We start from the raw sequence: 22,441 nt of genomic DNA on the forward strand, positions 1-22,441 counted from the left end.
ATCTGAAAAAAAAAAAAAAAAGATTTTTGGCTTCTTGGCCGCTGCAGGCCACCATCATCCCAAGCGCCTGGGAAGGTGGGCGAGGGCGGGCACGTGTAAACGGTGGGCCCCGCATCCCTGGGAGCGTCAGACACACGAGGCAGCAGCAACAGTTACCAACCAATAAATAAAAGGTATCAATTATATATGTATATATAAAAAAAAAAACCTCACTTTCCCCACAAAAAGCACAATACTGTTATCACAAAAAAATCATCAACATTGTAATTAATCATCCTAGCCGCGCAGGTGGTCTTGCTGCTCGAGGATGGGGCGCCAAATCACGATGGGCAGGCAGCCCCCCCACGCCCCGACCCCCCGTGGCTGAGGCCGTGACTTCCGTGGCCTCTCTCGCTGACAAGCTCAAGGCAGGAGGCAGAGTTCTTTGACGTCCCCGAGGCCTTCTCCCCATCTGTCAGTCTGAATCTTCTAGGACAGAAGGTAGTTGTTTTTTTTTTTTTTTTTCTTTTTCAATGTCTGTTTGAAATAAAGAACAAAAGCACACACGCAGGAGAGCAGGAGGGACCGAGAGGCCGCCTGCGAAGCAGCCGAGTCCTTGGTTTTGCAGAGGGCTGGAGCCTTTTCCCATCCGTACTGTCGCTTTCTGGACAAGCAGAAGTTGGTGGCAATTGGAGCCGGTGGCTTCAGGCGGCGGGTGGGTGCGGGGCGGGTGGAGGAGAGCCGGGCCTCACGGTTCCAGGGCAGCCCGGCGGGGCGTGGATGCGGAGAAAGGCTGGGTGGACACAGGAGGGTGGTGGTGTCGGGGTGGAGGTGGCCTCATGGCACGGGAGGAGGTGAGTGGTTCCCAGGCATCTGGAAGACACAGGGAGGCGGGGTGGGTTCAGAGCTGGCTGCCAGGGACACAGAGCGGGCGACAGTCAACTAGAGGACCAGGTGGCATTATATGTCACAAGTCCTAAAAATGAGCATGCCCTCCGACCCACACATTTGGCGCTTAGTATTTATCCTTAAGAATGTTTATGGGGGGTGGGGGAGGGATGGACTGGGAGTTTGGGGTTAGTAGATGCAAATTATTACATATAGAATGGATAAACAACAAGGTCCTACTGTATAGCCCAGGGAATTATATTCAATATCCTGGGATAAACCATAATGGAAAAGAATATGAAAAACAATGTATATAAAAAGAAATATGTATCTGAATCACTTTGCTGTACAGCAGAAATTAACACGACGTTGTAAATCAACTATACTTCAATAAAAAATAAGTTAAAAAGAAAGAAAGAAATGTTTATGACAGTATCATCTGTAATAGCAAAATTAAAAGGTAGGGAGCAAACTCAGTGTCCACTATCAGGGGACAGGTTGGATAAATAAGGACAGAACCATAGGATAAAAAAGTTTGCAACCATTAAGAACAATGTGTGCAATGGCCAATAATCACATGAAAAGATGCTCAACAGAATTAGTCATCAGGGAAACACAAATCAAAACCACAATGAGACACCACTTCGCACCCACTAGGATAAAACCTGAAACTAACAAGTGTTGGTGAGGGTGTGAAGAAATTGGAACCCTCGACCATGGCTGGTAGGAATATAAAATGACACAGCTACTGTGGAAAAGTTTGGCAGTTCCTCAAAAAATTAAACATAGTTACTATATGACCCAGCAATTGCACCCCAGGGATGTACTCTAAAAACTGTAAAATAGGTACTCAAATCCATGTACACCAATGTTCATAGCACCATAATTCACAATTGCCAAAAGGTGGAAATGACCCAGATGTCCATCAATGGATGAATGGATAAAGAAATGTGATCTAACCACACAGTGGAATACTATTCAGCCATGCAAACGAATGAAGTACTGGTACATGCCCCAACACAGATGAAACTTGACCACATGATGCTAAGTGAAAGAACCAGACATAAAAGGTCACATAGTAAATGATTCCATTTATATGAAACATCCAGAATAGAGACAGAAAGCAAAGTATGGTTGCCAGAGGCTCAGTGAGGAGTGGGGGTGGGGGAGAAACTGCTTAAGGGATATGGAGTTTCATCTTGGAGTGAGGCAAAGGTTCTAGAATGTACTAAATGCCACTGAATTGTTCACTTTAAGATAGTTAATTTTATGTTATGTGAATTTCACCTCAATACATTTTTTTTAAAAAGCAGCAGCCTGGGGGACAGTTATGTCTGTTACTGTCTGTGCCATCCAAAGATCCTTCCCATAACCTGCTCCAGCCCTGTGTTTAAATTGCACGTTCCCACTCCCCACCGGACAGGTGTAGGTGTCTGATCCAAAGGGGTCATTTTCCTGATTTGGGGAGATGACTTAAAAACATTATCTGGGCCAATCCAAAGCTATGTGGAGGTGGCCCTGGGGGAGCAGGAAGGCCCTGTAGGACCAGAATTGGGGTGGCCATTGTGGTGCAGGTGCCGAGGGAGAAAGAGTATGGAGCAACCACCCAGAGAAAGGCCAGAGCACCCAAGGGAGAGGCCTGGGTCCTCTCAGCCTTCCAGGTCCCCTGCCAGCCCCTGGAGGTTCAGCTGGGTCTCCAATCACATGCTTTGCCTTCCGCGGTGATCTGTGAACCCCTGTGACTTGCATTATTGTATCTGCTAGTTAAGGGAATTCCCTGGCGGTCCAGTGGTTAGGACTCCAAGCTCTCACTGCCAAGGTCTGGGGTTCGATCCATGGTTGGGGAACTAAAATCCCATAAGCTGTGCGGTGTGGCCAAAAAAAAATGTAAAAAAAAGAACTGCAAACATGATGAAACTCACCAAATGCATTTAAATCCCTAAATTCATAGTTACACATATATTTTTTAAAAACTTCATTGGTCACCTCTAAGGATTTTAGAAATGCAACTCGTTTTGAAAACTGATAAAGAATCAAGTATCCATCATGCCTTCCCTATGAAAACCAAGCCTCGGGGTAACCAACGAGTGGATGAGGGGAAGTTTCCCTTTGTCAAAGTAATCTAGCCAATGACGAAGAAGGAAAGACAACTTTAGGACGTCACCATTTTGCACCATGTAATGAATGAATGGACAGAGGTGGCGATCAGCAACAGCTGCTGATGTCACCGAGGTCATGTGCACCTGCCAGACACACACCACCCCACTCATGAGGTGTTCTCGCCCAAAGTGGACCAAACCCAATGCCAAGCCAGCCTGCAGATGTAACTGCCATTTCCAGGAAGAACAACAAAGAGGAGAGCCTGTTAACAGCACCATGGGGCGCTGTACAGAATGCTCTGCTCAGCAAATAGCAAGAAGGAAAAGGGAAGGCGGAAAACTTAAGAGACTAAAATAAACGTAGACCTATCAACCAGTTGCTATCTATGGACTTTACTCAGATTCCAATAAACAAAGTGAAAAAAATTGTGAGACAACAGGAAAGTGGAATATAAGTGCTGATGAGAGCGTATTAAGGAATTATTGATTTTTTGGGTATTATGGATTTGTTTTAAAGAATTGTTATCTTTTAGAAATACATTTTGAAATATTTATGTATGAAATGATACGATGTCTTGAATTTGCTTCAAAACCACCCAGTGTCGGGGGTGTGTGGGGGAGGGTATAGATGGTACAAGATTGCTGTGAATCGGTGATTCTGAAGCTGGGAGATGGGTACACGGAGTTACATATTCTCTCTACTATTGCATGAGAATGTTCCCATAATAAAAATTGTTTTAATCCACTCTCAAATTTCCAACAACCTAAGTGCCCCACACCATAAGACTGGTTGAAGTGTGGTCCAGCCATAAACGGAATACTATGCAGCTATTAAAAATGATGATCTCGAGCAACATTTAGTGACGCAAAAAATATGCATGATCTCAGTTCCTGAATAATTCAGTGAATTATATAACGGTAATTTATCTAAGAATTATGATCCATCAGGAATCTGAGAAGGCAAATAAATCACAAAAACAGTGGAACACAAATTGGATATAATTACTATCAGGCAGGATCTAGGAAGGCCTGAGAAAAATGGTATGGCAATTTTCGGGAAGAGCTATAGAAAAGTGGATCTTGTCACCCTGAAAAACTTGTCATGGAAATAAAGTTACATCGTGTTGGCCGACATGTTGCTGGTGAGGGTAAGATATATGTCTACATAAATTGTGTTAAGGAAAGCCAGTGTAGAGAAAACCATAATTCAAAAAGAGTCATGTACCAAAATGTTCATCGCAGCTCTATTTACAATAGCCAGGACATGGAAGCAACCTAAGTGTCCATCATCGGATGAATGGATAAAGAAGATGTGGCACACACATACAATGGAATGTTACTCAGACACAAAAAGAAACGAAATTGAGTTATTTGTAATGAGGTGGATGGAGTTAGAGTCTGTCATACAGAGTGAAGTAAGTCAGAAAGAGAAAAACAAATACAGTATGCTAACACATACATATGGAATCTAAGGGAAAAAAAAAAAAAGGTCATGAAGAACCTAGTGGCAAGACAGGAATAAAGACACAGACCTACTAGAGAATGGACTTGAGGATATGGGGAGGGGGAAGGGTAAGCTGGGACAAAGTTAGAGAGTGGCATGGACATATATACACTACCAAACGTAAAATAGATAGCTAAGTGGGAAGCAACCGCATAGCACAGGGAGATCAGCTCGGTGCTTTGTGACCACCTGGAGGGGTGGGATGGGGAGGGTGGGAGGGAGGGAGACGCAAGAGGGAAGAGATATGGGAACATATGTATATGTATAACTGATTCACTTTGTTATAAAGCAGAAACTAACACACCATTGTAAAGCAATTATACTCCAATAAAGATGTTAAAAAAAAAAAAAAAAAAAGGAAAGCCAGTGTAGCCATCCTTCACACAACAGGATGTGAAGCCAAGTTGGGTAAAACACATTAAAAATCTCTTTTCTTAGTGTTGAGTCTCCAAAAGAAAAAATAAATGTTCCCTACAAGTTGTTCCTTTAAAAAAAAAAAAAAACACAGCCAACAGCATATGGTTATGAACTCGTTGTTGAGGAAATATATATACACATATATTCATAGAAAACTGTAAGACAAAAACAAATAGGGTAATTCAAAAAGAATCACACACTTTAAAGAAATTAATTACACCGTACAACTTTTCATTGGGGGGATACAGCAAGAACTTATGTTTGCACCATTTTTCCATGGCCTGGAGGAAATAAAGCAGCTGTTATATGATAGTTGCCAATGAGGCCACTGGTGGTAATTCACAAAAGGGGGACTCTGAAAAATCAGACAACAGATCAGTATGCACTGTGGGACCCAGAGCTGCATACTGAACATTTTTAAGATTATAGAAATAACTGTCACAGTTCCTTTATAAATTGGTTTGATTATATGGTCCTATGTGACCTAGTTACTGAGTATTAAGTTTTTGTTAAGTGTTCAATTCTTTCTGAATCATTCTGGACACAAAATGTTCACAGTGGTTATTTCTGGGTTATATATGAAGGGTTTTTTTCAATAAACTTTTCTATGGAAGTTTTCTTTTTAAACATATTTTCTAACGTCTCTTCAATGAAAACGGATGTCTTGTGCAAAAATATAAGAATATTAGAAGCTTCAAAACAGACTTCCTAAACAAAATATCAGCAAATCAAATCTGATGATACATAAAAGCACATCATGGGTGGCTTAGCATTCAAAAGTCAATCGGTGTAAGTTAGAATGGCTATCATCAAAAAATCCACAGACAGGGGCTTCCCTGGTGGCACAGTGGTTGAGAATCTGTCTGCCAGTGCAGGGGACACGGGTTCGATCCCTGATCCAGGAAGATCCCACATGCTGCAGAGCAACTAAGCCTGTGCGCCACAACTACTGAGCCTGCGCTCTAGAGCCTGTGAGCCACAACTATTGAGCCCATGTGCCACAACTACTGAAGCCGCGCGCCTAGAGCCCGTGCTCCACAGCGAAAGAAGCCACTGCAATGAGAAGCCCACGCACTGCAATGATGATCCAACACAGCCTAAAATTAAAAAAATAAAAAAATAAAAAAAATCCACAAACAGTAAATGCTGGAGAGGGTGTGAAGAGAAGAGAACCCTCCTACACTGTTGGCGGGAATGTAAATTGGTGCAGCCACTATGGAGAACAGTATGAAGGTTCCTTTAAAAACTAAAAATAGAGCTACCATATGATCCTGCAATCCCATTCCTGAGGATATATCCAGAGAAAAACATGGTTCGAAAGGATCATGCACCCCAGTGTTCATTGCAGCTTTGTTTACGATAGCCAAGACATGGAAACAACCTAAATGTCCATCGACAGAGAATGGGTAAAGAAGATGTGGTACATATATACAATGGAATATTACTCAGCCTTTAAAAAGAATGAAATAGGCATAGGAGGGAGGCTGGGGAGATCAAGAGAGGCAGGCGGGAGGAGCCATCCAGGAGGAGTGGGAGAGGAGCAGAGGGTGATTGCCCCGCCCACTCGGGCCGGGGAGCCTGCTGAGCTCCCAGGCCAGTCCCCTGCCCTCCAAGGCCCCCTCCAGGCCACGTGGGTCCTTGGGGGCATAAGAAGGAGGCCAGGGGGAGAATAGGAGAGGCACATGGGAGGGGCCTTCTGGGAGGAGAGGGAGAGGAGCAGAGGGTGATTGCCCCACCCACTCGAGCCCAGGAAGCCTGCTGGGCTCCCAGGTGAGGTCCCCTGTCCTCTGAGACCAGGGGTGGGGGGCACGCCTGGGTCCCTTCTGTTCCTTGAGCCTAAGTTCCACCCCCCTACAGCCCCCAGGGCCTTTTCCAGATCCTGAGCACTGGCCCCGCCCACCACCCAAACCTCGCCCTTGCTTAGGCCCCACCCTCCACAGCTAAGGCCTTCCCCCCCCCTTTTTTCTTTTTTTTTTTTCTTTTCCCTCCTCCTCTTTTTTACTATTGTGGTACTGATGTACCTTCCAGTTGTTGATTCATCTATATTTTTATTTTCATATTCTTCCTAACATATCTGTTAGTTTCCTAGTCTAATTTTATTTTTTACTTTGTTATTGTTGTGGGGTTATTTTTGCCACCCCAGGCAGCTTGCAGGACCTTGGTTCACAAGCCCAGGTCGGCTGAAGCTCCTGCAGTGGGAGCTCCAAGTCCGAACCACTAGACTAACAGAGAACCTCAGACCCCAGGGACTATTCATTGGAGTGAGGTCTCACGGAGTTCCTCATCTCAGCACCAAGACCCAGCTCTACCCAATAGCCTACAAACCCCAGTGTTAAAAGCCTCAGGCCAAACAACCAGTAAGACAGGAACACAATCCCACTCAAAAAAAAACAAAAAAAAATGAGATGGCAAAAAAATATGTCACAGATGGAGGAGCAAGGTAAAAATCTACAAGACCAAATAAATGAAGAGGAAATAGGCAATCTACCTGAAAAAGAATTCAGAGTAATGGTAGTAAAGATGATCCAGAATCTCGGAAATAGAATGGAGGCACGGATTGAGAAAATACAAGAAATGTTTAACAAAGAACTAGAAGAACTAAAGAACAAACAAACAGAGATGAACAACACAATAATTGAAATGAAAAATACACTAGAAGGAATCAATTACAGAATAATTGAGGCAGAGGAACGAATAAATGAGCTGGAAGACAAAATGGTGGAAATAACTGCTGAGGAGCAGAATAAAGAAAAAAGAATGAAAAGAATTGAGGACAATCTCAGAGACCTCTGGGACAACACTAAATGCACCAACATTCGAATTATAGGGGTCCCAGAAGAAGAGAAAAAGAAAGGGTCTGAGAAAATATTTGAAGAGATTATAGTTGAAAAATTCCCTAAGATGGGAAACAGTCACCCAAGTCCAGGAAGCACAGAGAGTCCCATACGGGATAAAACCTAGGAAAAACACACCAAGACACATATTAATCAAACTAACAAAAATTAAATTCAAAGAAAAATTATTAAAAGCAGCAAGGGAAAAACAAAAAATAACATACAAAGGAACCCCCATAAGGTTACGAGCTGATTTTTCAGCAGAAACTCTGCAGGCCAGAAGGGAGTGGCAGGATATACTTAAAGTGATGAAAGATAAAAACCTACAACCAAGATTACTCTACCCAGCAAGGATCTCATTCAGATTCGGTGGAGAAGTCAAAAGCTTTTCAGACAAGCAAAAGCTAAGAGAATTCAGCACCACCAAACCAGCTTTACAACAAATGCTAAAGAAACTTCTCTAAGCGGGAAACACAAGAGAAGAAAAAGACCCACAAAAACAAACCCAAAACAATTAAGAAAATGGTAATAGGAACATACATATCGATAATGACCTTGAATGTAAATGGATTAAATGCCATAACCAAAAGACACAGACTGGCTGAATGGATACAAAAACAAGACCCATATATATGCTGTCTACAAGAGACCCACTTCAGACCTAGGGACACATACAGACTGAAAGTGAAGGGATGGAAAAAGATATTCCATGCAAATGGAAATCAAAAGAAAGCTGGAGGGGCTTCCCTGGTGGCACACTGGTTAAGAATCCGCCTGCCAATGCAGGGGACAGGGGTTCGAGCCCTGGTCTGGGAAGATCCCACATGCCGCGGAACAACTAAGCCCGTGTGCCACAACTACTGAGCCTGTGCTCTAGAGCCCGTGAGCCACAACTACTGAGCCCGAGTGCCGCAACTACTGAAGCCCATGCGCCTAGAGCCTGTGCTCCACAATAAGAGAAGTGACCGCTATGAGAAGCCTGTGCACCGCAACAAAGAGTAGCCCCCGCTCGCCGCAACTAGAGAAAGCCCGCGCGCAGCAACGAAGACCCAATGCAGCCAAAAAAAATAAATGAATAAAATAAATAAATAAATAAATAAATAATAAATTAAAAAAAAAAAAATCTTCCAACAAACAAAAGTCCAAGACCAGATGGCTTCACAGGTGAATTCTATCAAACATTTAGAGAAGAGCTAACACTGATCCTTCTCAAACTCTTCCAAAAAATTGCAGAGGGAGAAACACTCCCAAATTCATTCTATGAAGCCACCATCACCCTGATACTAAAACCAGAAAAAGATATCACAAAAAAAGAAAATTATAGATCTATATCACTGATGAACCTAGATGCAAAATTCCTGAACAAAATACTAGCAAACAGAATCCAACAACACATTAAAAGGATCATACACCATGATCAAGTGGGATTTATCCCAGGATGCAAGGATTCTTCAATATATGCAAATCAATCAATGTGATACACCGCATTAACAAATTAAGGAATAAAAACCATATGATCATCTCAATAGATGCAGAAAAAGCTTTTAACAAAATTCAACACCGATTTATAAAACTTCTCCAGAAAATGGGAATAGAGGGAACCTACCTCAACACAATAAAGGCCATATATGACAAACCCACAGCAAGCATCATACTCAATGGTGAAAAACTGACAGTATACCCACTAAGATCAGGAACAAGACAAGGATGTCCACTCTTGCCACTCTTATTCAACATAGTTTTGGAAGTCCTAGCCACAGCAATCAGAGAAGAAAAAGAAATCAAAGGAATACAAGTTGGAAAAGAAGAAGTAAAACTGTCACTGTTTGCCAATGACATGATACTACACATAGAAAATCCTAAAGATGCCACCAGAAAACTACTAGAACTAATCAATGAATTTGGTAAGGTTGCAGGATACAAAATTAATGCACAGAAATCTCTGGCATTCCTATACACCAACAACGAAAAATCAGAAAGAGAGATTAAGGAAACACTCCCATTTACCAATGCAACAAAAAGAATAAAATACCTAGGAATAAACCTGCCTAAGGAGGCGAAAGACTTGTACTCAGAAAACTACAAAACACTGATGAAAGAAATCAAAGATGACATAAACAGATGGAGAAATACACCATGTTCTTGGATTGGAAGAATCAATATTGTGAAAATGACTTCACTACCCAACGCAATCTACAGATTCAATGCAATCCCTATCAAACTACCAATGGCATTCTTCACAGAATTAGAACAAAAAATTTTACAATTTGTATGGAAACACAAAAGACCCCAAATAGCCAAAGCAATCTTGAGAAAGAAAAACGGAGTTGGAGGAATCAGGCTCCCTGACTTCAAACTATACCACAAAGCTACAGTAATCAAGACAGAATGGTACTGGTACAAAAACAGAAATATAGATCAATGGTACAAGATAGAATGCCCAGAGATACACCCCGCACATATGGGCACCTAATTTACGACAAAGGAGGCAAGAACATTCAGTGGGAAAAAGGCAGCCTCTTCAATAAGTGGTGCTGGGAAAACTGGACAGCTACATGTAAAAGAATGAAATTAGAACACTCCTTAACACCATACACAAAAATAAACTCAAAATGGATTAAAGACGTAAATGTAAGGCCAGACACTATAAAACTCTTAGAGGAAAACATAGGAAAAAACACTGACATAAACCACAGCAAGATCTTTTTTGACCCACCTCCTAGAGAAATGGAAATAAAAACAAAAATAAACAAATGGGACTTAATTAAACTTAAAAGCTTTTGCACAGCAAAGGAAACCATAAACAAGACGAAAAGACAACCCTCAGAATGGGAGAAAATATTTGCAAATGAAACAACAGACAAAGGATTAATCTCCAAAATATACAAACAGCTCATGGAGCTCAATATCAAAAAACAAACAATCCAGTTAAAAAATGGGGAGAAGACCTAAATATACATTTCACCAAGGAAGACATACAGATGGCCAAGAGGCACATGAAAAGATGCTCAACATCACTAATTATTAGAGAAATGCAAATCAAAACTACAATGAGGTATCACCTCACGCTGGTCAGAATGGCCATTTTCAAAATATCTAGAAACAAATAAATGCTGGAAAGGGTGTGGTGAAAGGGAACCCTCCTGCACTGTTGGTGGGAATGTAAACTGTTACAACCACTATGGAAAACAGTATGGAGGTTCCTTAAAAAACTAAAATTAGAACTACCATATGACCCAGCAATCCCACTACTGGGCATATACCCTGAGAAAACCATAATTCAAAAAGAGACATGTACCACAATGTTCATTGCAGCACTATTTACAATAGCCAGGACACGGAACCAACCTGAATGTCCACTGACAGATGAATGGATAAGAAGATGTGGCACATATATACAATGGAATATTACTCAGTCATAAAAAGAAATGAAATTGAGTTATTTGTAGTGAGGTGGATGGACCTAGAGTCTGTCGTACAGAGTGAAGTAAGTCAGAAGGAGAAAAACAAATACCGTATGCTAACACATATATATGAAATCTAAAAAAAAAAAAAAAAATGATGGTACTGATGAACCTAGTTGCAGGGCAGGAATAAAGAGGTAGACATAGAAAATGGACTTGACGACATGGGACTGGAGGGCGAAGCTGGGGTGAAGTGAGGTTACCATCGACATATATACACTACGGAATGTAAAATAGTTGGCTGGTGGGAAGCAGCTGCATAGCACAGGGAGATCGGCTCGGTACTTCGCGATGACCTAGAGGGGTGGGATAGGGAGGATGGGAGGGAGGCTCAAGAGGGAGGGGATATGGGGACATGTGTATGCATATGGCTGATTCACTTTGTTGTGCAACATCAACTAACACAGTATTGTGAAGCAATTATACTCCAATAAAGATCTATTAAAAATTTTTTTTAAAAAAATGGATAAGCAACAAGGACCTACTGTATAGCACAGGGAACTCTGCTCAATATTATGTAACAACCTAAATGGGAAAATAATTTGAAAAAGAATAGAAATAAAAAAGGTAGTGTATTTAAGTGGACAGGAATCCACGGATGATCCATAAAATGTATTCACACAGACGCACACACGCACACGCACACACGCACACACACACGCACGCACGCACGCACACACGCACACGCACGCACGCACATGCACGCACACACACGCACACACACGCACACACACATGCACACACACACAAAATCAATCAGTGTAATTCATCATATTGACAACAAAAAAGAGAGAAAAGTCATATGAGCATCTTGATAAATGCAGAAAATTTTGATAAAGTTCAATACCACTCATGATTTTTTTTAAAAAAACAAATAACTCCTACCAAACTAGAAAAGAAGGAAACTTTCTAAATCTGCTAAAATCTATCTACAAAGGACCTATAACAAGCATCGTAACTAATGGTGAATTATTGAAAGCTTTCCCCCAAGACTGAGAATGAGACAAGAATGTTCACCGTCACTACTCCTATGTGACTGGAGGGCCCAACCAGTGCGAGGAAGCAGGAAAAAGGAACAAAAGGCAGAGGGATAGGAAAGGAAGAAATAGAATGTAGACAATCCAAAAGAATCTAAGGCAGACTCCTAGATTTAATAAATGAAGTTAGCAGGACCATGGATATATGATCAATAAACAAAAATCAACTGAATTTCTATAAATCAGAAACAAACAGAAAATACAATTTTAAAATTACTGTTTAAAACACCATCAAAAACATCAAATACTTAGGAATAAATCAACTAAAAGATGTGAAAGACCTTTTAGCTAAAAACAGCAAAATGTTATAGAGAAAAAAAATTTAAAGACCTAAACACAGAGAGAGATATACCATCTTCATGGATTGGAAGACTCAACATTATAAAGATGCCAATTCTCCCCCAAACTGAACAGTAGACTCAACTCAATCCCAATCAAAATCCCAGCATGTGTGTGTGTGTGTGTAGACATTTATAAGTTGATTCTAAAATTTGTATAGAAATAGCCTAAAGTAGCCAAGGCATTCTTTAAAAAGAAGCGATGGGATCTTGCTTCTCAAGATCAAGTTATAAAAAGACTGTGCTTTCATCTTGGGTTCTCCTCCCTCCCTCTCAGAAAGCTTACCCTGGGGGAAGCCAGCCGCCATGTTGTCAGGCAGCCCTGTGCAGAGGGCCACATGGTGAGGCCGCCAAACCAAATGAGTGAGCTTACAAGTGGGTCACCCCTGGCCAAGCCTTCAGATGAGACCGCAGTCCTGGCCAACAGCTGATGATCATCCCAGTTTACCTAATACAGAGGGGTTTCCCAGGACATGGGACCTTCAGCACTAAATCCGGGACAGTCCTGGGCAAACTGGGATGGTTGTCCACCCTCCTGACAGCTTGGCTGCATCCTCATGAGAGACCTTGAGCCAAAGGCACCCAACAAAGCTGTACCCAAATTCCTGATGTTTGTTCTTTTCAGCTGCTGTTTTGTGGTACTGCAGTGTGCAGCAACAGATAACTAAGACAGCACTGCACAAAAGGTGATGGTAAAACGGAGGATGCACATATGACAAGGTGCCCAACTTCTGTGTTCATCAGTGAGATGCAAATTAAGATTACAACAAGCTATCATGACACGCCCACCAAAACAGTTGAAATTTTAAAAGACAGAGAACACCCAGTGTTGGCAAGGATGTGGAGCAGTGGGAGCTCTCATACACCACAAGTGGGAGTAGGAGATGGTACAACCATGTTGGAAAACTTCTGGAAGTATCTACTAAAGCTAAACATACACACATTCTATGTCCCAGCAATTCTACTCTTAGATCTATATCAACAGAATGCATCATCCGTCCACCAGGAGACACATACAAGAGTGTTTGTAAAAAAATGGTCAGAAGAACCTAGGGGCAAGACGGGAATAAAGATGCAGACCTACTAGAGAATGGACTTGAGGATATGGGGAGGGGGACGGGTAAGCTGGGACAGAGTGAGAGAGTGGCATGGACATATATACACTACCAAACGTAAAATAGATAGCTATTGGGAAGCAGCCGCATAGCACAGGGAGATCAGCTCGGTGCTTTGTGTCCACCTAGAGGGGTGGGATAGGGAGGGTGGGAGGGAGGGAGATGCAAGAGGGAAGAGATATGGGGACATATGTATATGTATAGCTGATTCACTTTGTGATACAGCAGAAACTGACACAACATTGTAAAGCAATGATACTCTAATAAAGATGATAAAAAAAAAAGAGTGTTTGCAGCTGGACAGGACCATGGGGGTCAGTTCTCTGCCAGCAGCAAAGGCCTCTGTGGGCTATCATCCTGCGTCCTGACTGGGGAAAAAAAGAAACCACGTTGGAGCTATTGATCAAGAGAGCGGGAGATGAGGTCTTCAGCCACCCCAACGGAGAGAAGATGAGAAACTCCTGTTCTCCCAGGCCCCTGGTCCGGGCTGAGAGCTGGGATTTTCAAAGTGTTTTCAACCCAGGGAAACTTCTATTCAAGTAAACTCTCAGGCTGAATCTGGGTATATAAAAATGACAAAAATAGAGGAGCCCTGGCTGATGTGAAGGTCCTGTCTCCTAGGCTTTCCCTACTAGCTATGCTCCAACTGGGCACACCCTGATTCCACCCCCCCCCGGAAACGCAGGTACTTATCTGCCAACTCCAAGTGTCCTGAGGCTGGGTTTGCCCCCTTGCCCCCACCCCAGGCCCCAAGTCCCCCTCCACTCACCTCAGCTCTGGGCCCTGGACTATACCAGCCCATCGTAGAGGGACAGCGCCTGCACGATAGACGGGTCCGCCTTGGATCCTTCCTGGAACTCCTGCAGCGTCAGCTTCCCGTCGGCATTCTGCAAGCAGAGAGAGGAGGGTGAAGGTGAGGGGACAACCAACCTCCCAGGACAGCGGCCTCTGCCCTGGGCCCTGGACGCTCCCTCCCCAAGCCCAGCCCAGGGCTGCTTCCACAGTTAAGTCAGGAGGGAAGCAAGGCAGCTCATTAGGTGGGAGGGGTCAGGCACAGACAGACGCGGGCACTTCCTGGCTGGGTGACCTTGGGCACACGACCCACCTCTCTGGGCTCTTGTTTCCTCATCTGGAGACTGGAGAGAATTGAACGGCTTCTTCAGGGCACTGAGGTGGGCACTCCTTGAGCTGTGTGACGTGCTCGGCAGACTGGAAGCACCCGATAACTCCCCAGGTATCATCCTCACTGTTGTTCATCCCCACAGAGGGTGTTAATCCCACAGGGCTCAGAGCCTGATGCATTTCTCTGGAGTCACCCTTGGAAGGGCATTTAAGCCATCCCCCGGGAGACCTACGAGGAGGCTGGACGGAGCCCACGTAAAGGGGCTTTAGTGGGTCTCTTGCAGAAGGAGATGGTTTGGGCCAGAATCCCTTCCCCTGGAGCATCTTGCAAGGAAACCCGTGAGAGCAAAAGAAAAAGGCCTTGGAAGCCACCCACAGCCTGCACCCAGAGAGAGAGATCGTGACGAGGTTTCCACAAGCTCCGCAGGCAGACCTTGAGGGTCGTCTACCGTGGGCCCCGCTCATGCTATGCGTGCGCTTGGTCTCATGGGGTCCTCACAGCCGCTCTAAGAAGAGGGGCTGCTCTGCTTTCTCTGGTTCCTTTAGGTGTAAGGTTAGATTATTTATCTGAGATTTTTCTTGTTTCTTGAGGTAGGATTATATTGCTATAAACTTCCCTCTTAGAAGTGCTTTTGCTGCATCCCATAGGTTTTGGGTCGTCGTGTTTTCATTGTCATTTGTCTCTAGGTATTTTTTGATTCCCTCTTTGATTTCTTCAGTGATCTCTTGGTTATTTAGCAGCGTATTGTTTAGCCAAAGAGGGGCTGCTCTTATCACCATTTCACCGGTGAGGATGCCGAGGCTCAGTCACCTAACCAGGGCCCCCTGGCGGCTAACTGGGGAAGCCAGATTTACACCCAGTCTGACTACACCGTGGACTTTGCTTCCCAAAATAAGGGAGGTCTGAATTGGGGGTGGGGGGGATTTAACACCTTAGTGTTAAATAACGTTGAACCACCCTGCGAGAAGTTAGTATTCTCTGCCGCACTCTATGGACACATCTTCTGATTATTATCAGGAGCCCAGCGTGGTCTGAGCCTCTGTGTCTTTACTGCCTCTGATATGTGATCTCGCTTTTTTTTTTTTTTAATTAATTAATTTATTTATTTATTTTATTTATTTTGGGCTGTGTTGGGTCTTCCTTTCTGTGCAAGGGCTTTCTCTAGTTGCGGCGAGCGGGGGCCACTCTTCATCGCGGTGCGCAGGCCTCTCACTGTCGTGGCCTCTCTTTGTTGCGGAGCACAGGCTCCAGACGTGCAGGCTCAGTAGTTGTGGCTCACGGGCCTAGCTGCTCCGCGGCATGTGGGATCTTCCCAGACCAGGGCTCGAACCCGTGTGTCCTGCATTGGCAGGCAGATTCTCAACCACTGCGCCACCAGGGAAGCCCCCTCACTTTTTTAAATCAAGGAAGTAAGGCCTCAAGCTCAAAGCTTTCAGGGCAGGCACCTGTACCTAGCCAGAATGTAATAATAAGCCCAAGGTCACTGTTCATTTGAATTCTTTATTGAAGGCAAGCAATACTGGGTTTCCTTACCATCTTGATATGAAATTCCAGTTTAAAACAAAGTTATTTCCAGTTTTAAAAAAAGTTTGGTATAAAGAAGGGTTTCTTAACCTGGGGTCTGAGGACAGAATTCAGGAGGCCTGTGAACTAAAATGGGAAAAAATGAGGTCTTTCTTTTCGCTAACTTATAACTGAAATTTAGCTCTTCCTTCCATAATGAATCTAGGTAACGATCTCCCACAGAACCAGCAGTACCTGTGACTTTGTCAACTGTGGGGATTGAGGCATTTTTATAACACTCCACAGTTGCTGTAGGCATCACCTGCACATATCATCGATTCGAAATTGTGGGGTGCTTAAACCGCTATATCTCATCATCCGATGTGTTCATAAAGAAGCTCATATACCACATCACAAATTCTTTTAAAAAAAATTTTGATAGCTGCATTCCAAAATAGCTTCCTTCTTAGTCCTGTGGATTTTATCTCATGCACTTAAAACCATTACTCTGAGAAGTCCACAGACAACTTCTCCAGAACGCCCAAATTTCTTGTCCATGGCAAAAAATTTAAAAGGTGAAGAATCTTGGGACTTCCCTGGTGGCCCAGTGGTTAAGAATCCGCCTGCCAATGCAGGGGACATGGGTTCGATCCCTGGTCTGGGAAGATCCCACATGCCGCAAAGCAACTAAGTCCATGCGCCACAACGACTGAGCCTGCGCTCTAGAGCCCGCGAGCCACAACTACTGAAGCCCGCGTGCCTAGAGCCCGTGCTCCGCAACAAGAGAAGCCACCGCAATGAGAAGCCCGCGCACCACAACGAAGAGCAGCCCCCGCTCTCGCCACAACTAGAGAAAAGCCCGCACGCAGCAACAAAGACCCAACGCAGCCAAAAATAGATAAATTAATTAATTAATTAATTTTAAAAAATAAATAAAGAATCTTAGGCGATCAAAGAGAAAGTGTTGGACAAATTTACTTAAAACCCTGCATGTCTGAAGGGGACGGCTGCCAACCGGACCAGTGGACGTCACACCAGGTGTGCTGCCTGCCTCGAGCCAGGCCCCTAGGTGGTCAGTGGCGCCTACGGGGAGGGGTCTCACCTTGTCCATCATGGCGAAGATTCGGTCCACCCTCTTCTCGGGGGTGTTCTCCTCCTCGGGGAGTTCCACGGTGTTCCCCTGCCAGGGACAGACAAGGTGGGGGCTGGCTCCTGGCACTCTGGGCTTTGGGCCCTTTTCCCAAAAATATGCTCCCCAGACCTGGGCGGGTTCCAGATGATGACCGCCTCTGCCTCCCACTCCCCGCAGTGTCCCCCGCCATCTGTAATTCTGCTCTGGAACCTCCCGCCCACCCCAGCCCCCATCTGCCACCCAACTGCAGATGTGCTGAGCGGCCCCAGGCAGTGACCCTCGCCTGGCCAACGCTTGCCCCGGTCAGGAGAGCAGTCCCACGGGGGTGCTTCCTCTGGGACAGGCCCAGTCACTAAATTTGATGCCCCTACTGCCTCCCCCTACCCCATAGGATCCGGGCCTCTCACCACCATCTGGTAAATGGCGTCCACTATATCCAGCATCTCGTTCCTGGTGATGTAGCCGTCGTTATCCAAGTCGTAGAGCTTGAAGGCCCCTGCGGTCAACCAGCCAGGGCAGAGTGACCCGCGGCCCGGGGCAGGGGGTGCTGGTCCCCGCCCCTGCACCACAGCCCCATTACTCATCCAATCAATGAATATTTACATCAAAACAGACGGGACACGCGCATGCGCACGCACGACAGGAACACATGCGCCGTTTCAACTAGGGTTATTAAATAAAAACCTAAATATAAAAAGGAGGGGGCACTGGGTCTGCGAGAGCTGAGGCTGGAGCTGGAGCTGAGGGAGGGAGGGAGGGGACCCCAGGAGGAGCCCTAAAGGCCCCCCTCTCCTTCCCCATGCCCCGGCCTCTGCCTCCTTTCAGCCCACTTCCTTTCCACAATTACACTGTATCCTGCTGGGATCAACTTAGAAAATAAAATAATATGCCTGGGGAGGAGGGGAGGAGCTTCTGTATAAATAAAATCCTCTTTTATTCCTAAAAAGAGAAAGAAAAAGAAACTGCCGCGTTTTCTCGGTGCCGATGCAAAGCAGTGAAAGTGTCTCAGTGGGAAGTGAGTTCTGGCCCAGCTGTTTTCATCGTCTCTCCAGATTCCCTCTCCCAGCAGCACAAGCCTGCACACTCTCCCCTCTGAATCCTTCTCTCATTCCTCCTCAGGGCCTCGCACATGCTGTTCCCCTGCCTGGAACCCTCTTCCCTCCTTCCTCCCTGGCACCTTCACCCTTCCCAGCTCAGCTCCCGACTCATAACAGGGTCAGTTCCTCTCCTGTCGGTTCACAATTCCCTCTTCCTGCCTCGGTTGCAGTTTTCTGGGATCTTTCAGATAAGGTCCCTGAGCTAGACTGACAGCCGCAAGGGCAGGTGCCTGTCTATCTGATGCACCCGTGGGTCCTGGCCTCTGCCCAGCACTGACACGTGGCCGTGTTTGGTCAACATCTGTTGGGTGAACCAGTAAATAAGTGAATGAATGAGATCAGTCATCAAAACAGCCTCCTAAGTGGTGGATCCAGCCCTGGAACCGGGTCTTTTAACTCCACGCTGTCCTGCCCGAGGTCCCATGTCTGCACCTGCTCGGATGCCCCTTTGCTCCTGCCCCATCTGTCCACACATCTAAGGAAGACACGTTCCTCCTGCCTGGCCTCCTCCAAGAAACTGCCTCTGACCTGGAAGGGCAGGACATCTGTGCCACTCTCAGCCCCAGACAGATGACCTGGCCCAGGTAGCTGGCCTCCCTCCCACCTGGGACCGCCCAGTGGCCGTCCCATAGAGCCCAGGGGGCAGGACTTACACCGTAGCTTCTCATCCAGGGTTCCCCTCGAGGTCACCGACAGCGCCTGGATGAACTCAGAGAACTCAATCCGCCCGTCCTGCAGGAGAGAGAGGAGTGGGGGTGGGCCTCAGTTAGCGCTGAGTCACCTGGTCAGGCTGCACCTTGGGCAGGTGGTGATGGGCGGCAGCAAGTACCAGACACCCAAGTGGAGAGTGCGGGAGTGAAGGGATGAGGGTCAGGAGAAGGAAGGGGAGGGGGAGGGGGTAGGATTAGAAATGGGAAAAGAGGACTTCCCTGGCGGTCCAGTGGATAAGACTCCGCGCTCCCAATGCAGGGGGCACGGGTTTGATCCCTGGTCGGGGAACAAAGATCTCGCGTGCTGCATGGTGTGGCCAAAAAAAAAAAAAAAAAGGGAAAAGCCAGGTAGGAGGGACAAGGAAAAGGGTGAGGCCAAAGGGAGAGCCTGACATTCCACATCCGGTGGGAGGAAGAGGGACCACCAGCACACATGACCCTCTGGGCAGGAGTCACCCAGAAACCCCTTTCTCCTCGGCCTTGAACCACAGGCTCAGGGGCTTTAGAAAAAGGTGGGGCTCTGGACTGTTCAATCCTATTTATTTTGCAAATACGGAAACTGAGGTCCGGAGAGGCCAGAGCTCTTCCCAGGGCCAGGCAGTGTGATTGTCAGCTGAGGCCACCTGCGGAGAAAGCCAGGGCGTGACAGAGCAGAAAAAATCCGAGTGCCCTACAGCGTGGAGCGTGGAAACAAGTTATAGTACATCCACCTTGAATACAAGAGAGCAAGGAAATATGCCAGCGTGGCACAGAGTCTGGAGGACTGCAGATGCCCCAATGGTGGATATGCTGTCAGGGTGGCCGTCACCAGGAAGGGACACGCTGCAACACGGATAAGCCTTGAAAACACGATGCTCAGTGAAAGAAGCCAGGCACAAAAGATCCCATATTATATGATTCTCAGTTTCCTCATCTGCAAAATGGGGGCAATTAAAAGGCATCCCTACAGGTAGTTGGTTGTAAGGTCTCACTAAAACTAATCCACATAGCAACTAAACCCGTGCACCACAGCTACTGAGCCTGCACTCTAGAGCCCGCAAGCCACAACTACCGAGCCCGCGTGCTGCAACTACTGAGCCCGTGCACCTAGAGCCCATGCTGCGCAATAAGAGAAGCCACCACAGTGAGAAGCCCGCGCACTGCAACGAAGAGTAGCCCCTGCTCGCCGCAACTAGAGAAAGCCCGTGTGCAGCAACGAAGACCCGATGCAGCCAAAAATAAAATAAATAAATAAATTTATTAAAAAAAAATCCACATAAAGAGCGTAGTACGTAGTAAATGTTCAGTAAATGTCAGTTATGATTATAAATCCTGTTATTATCCCTGGAGGCATTTGCATTTTGTGCTTGTAAGAAAAGGGTCAAGGTATACATATGTGTGCATGTGTGTATACATGTATGTCTGTGTGCATGGTATGTATGTGCATACACGGATCTCTGTGGGTTCCTTGTGCATGTGTGAGCTCCTGCAATGTATATACGTGCATGCATTTGTGTACAATATGAGTGCATGTATGTGTGTGCATGCATGCGTTTGTGTGCATCTGTGTATAAGCACGTGTGGGTGTGCACGCATGTGCGTGCGTTTGTGTGTATATGTGTATGTGTGAGTGCACACGTCTGTGTGTTCCTTCTCTGGAATGGAACATCAGCAGGACAGCGTGGGTGTGGAGCCGCGCAGGCTGCCGCCGGAGGGAGGGGACTCCGGGCTGGCACAGGCCCTGTCAATTCCCAGCTTACCTTGTTTTCATCAAAGACGTTGAAAACAAATGTGGCGAATTTGGTGGGGTCTCCAAACGGGAAGAACTGCTTGTAGATCTTCTGGAAGCCCGCTGCGTCCAGCTGCCCGCTGGGGCAGTCCTTGATGAAGCCTTTGTACCTGGAGGTAGAGACCAGGTGAGAGAGGGTAAAGGAGACTCCAGCATCACCCACCTACTGGGAGCTCCTGCCCAGCGCCCTGGAAGCCTGTGAATCCCTGTCCCGGGAAACAGCGCCACACGGGGTTGTGAGCACAGACCTGGACTCCGCAGGCATGGGCTCGTCCCACCTCTGCCTCTCGCCAGCTGTGTGACCTGGGGCAGGTGGCCACACCTCTCTTAGCCTCATCTGTCCCAGAGGGATAAGAGTCACTTGGCCACTCGGCCCCCTGCTCCACACAGGCGACTAAAATAAAACTTGCATGAACGACCTCTCGGAAGTCCCGCTCTCGCACAAGGTACTCCCCCCTCCCCGACCCTCTCCACTGAGCCCCTCCCGGAGCCAGGCAGGCTGGTGGTGCTAGTGGCGCTGGTGGGCAGAGCCACCATATGGGGCCGGCAGCTGGCTCCTCCCACATGCCTGCACCCCCCAGTGTGCACACACCCGCTCCCCTGCCTCTGTTCCCAGAGAACTGTGTAAACGACGCGGGAGCCGCCCAGCAAGCTGGGAGGGCATCCTGGTGGGTTCCAACTGGACCTGCCCACCCTGCATTCCCAGTGCCCAGGGACCCTCCAGATACCCGGCCAGCTGATGGCAACATGGCTTTGCAGCCCAAATCCCAGTCCTGCATTTGCTAGCGGCATCCTCAGGCAGGTGCCTTCACCTCTCTGAGCCTGACTCTCCTCATCTATAAACAGGGACAGCTATCACATCCATCTTGTGGGGACTGCGTGAGATGATGTAGCATACTTGGCACAGGGCTGGACGTAAAAAATAAGCAATGGCATGATCTTTAGTATTATGACCTCAATGTGTTCTTTTAAATCAATTCATAAGTTGGCTCCTGCGTGTAGCTTGGCAACTCCAACCAGGACATACATTCCTCTGAGGAGGATTCCCCACAAAGGGGGGCTAGAGAGAGGGGTCAGCTATTATCAGCTACCAGCTGCTACCTCTGCTGGACCACTCTCTGCTGGGAACTTTGCAAACCTGATTCTCCTGGAACGCCCATAACAGCCCTATGAGCAATGTACTATGATGAAGCCCTCTTTTTTTTTTTTTTTTTTTGGCCACGTGGCTTGTGGGATCTTAGTTCCCCGACCAGGGATTGAACCCGGGCCCCAGCAGTGAAAGCACGGAGTCCTAACCAGGGGACCGCCAGGGAAGTCCCAAGCCCATTTTAAAGATGAGGAAACTGAGGCTTTGAGACGGGGAGATCTGCAAGTCCTTGCAGCCCAGACTGGAGCTGAGGTGGGGTTCGAAGTAACCACTGATGGGGCCAGAT

At 46.3% G+C, this 22,441-nt stretch overlaps 1 protein-coding gene across 2 annotated transcripts in view; it reads right to left on the reverse strand.

Moving 5' to 3' along the window:
• Positions 1 to 238: 238 nt before the first annotated feature.
• The window catches only part of NCS1 (neuronal calcium sensor 1), a 57,899-nt gene continuing 35,696 nt past the window's right edge, over positions 239 to 22,441 (reverse strand). The window contains exons 3-8 of one of the 2 annotated variants that reach the window (XM_061199762.1): positions 20,980 to 21,118; positions 19,184 to 19,262; positions 17,841 to 17,929; positions 17,404 to 17,481; positions 14,445 to 14,562; positions 239 to 852 (exon numbers count right to left, since the gene is read on the reverse strand). In XM_061199762.1, coding sequence (XP_061055745.1) covers positions 14,464 to 14,562; positions 17,404 to 17,481; positions 17,841 to 17,929; positions 19,184 to 19,262; positions 20,980 to 21,118 — 484 coding nt within the window. In that variant the 3' untranslated portion in view covers positions 239 to 852; positions 14,445 to 14,463. Of the gene's footprint in view, positions 853 to 14,444; positions 14,563 to 14,780; positions 14,922 to 17,403; positions 17,482 to 17,840; positions 17,930 to 19,183; positions 19,263 to 20,979; positions 21,119 to 22,441 lie in introns of those variants that run through there. The other variant, XR_009702053.1, reaches the window with a different exon arrangement.

The sequence above is a fragment of the Eubalaena glacialis genome, chromosome 9 (assembly GCF_028564815.1).
Source record: "Eubalaena glacialis isolate mEubGla1 chromosome 9, mEubGla1.1.hap2.+ XY, whole genome shotgun sequence".
NCBI classification, from domain to species: Eukaryota; Metazoa; Chordata; class Mammalia; order Artiodactyla; family Balaenidae; genus Eubalaena; species Eubalaena glacialis.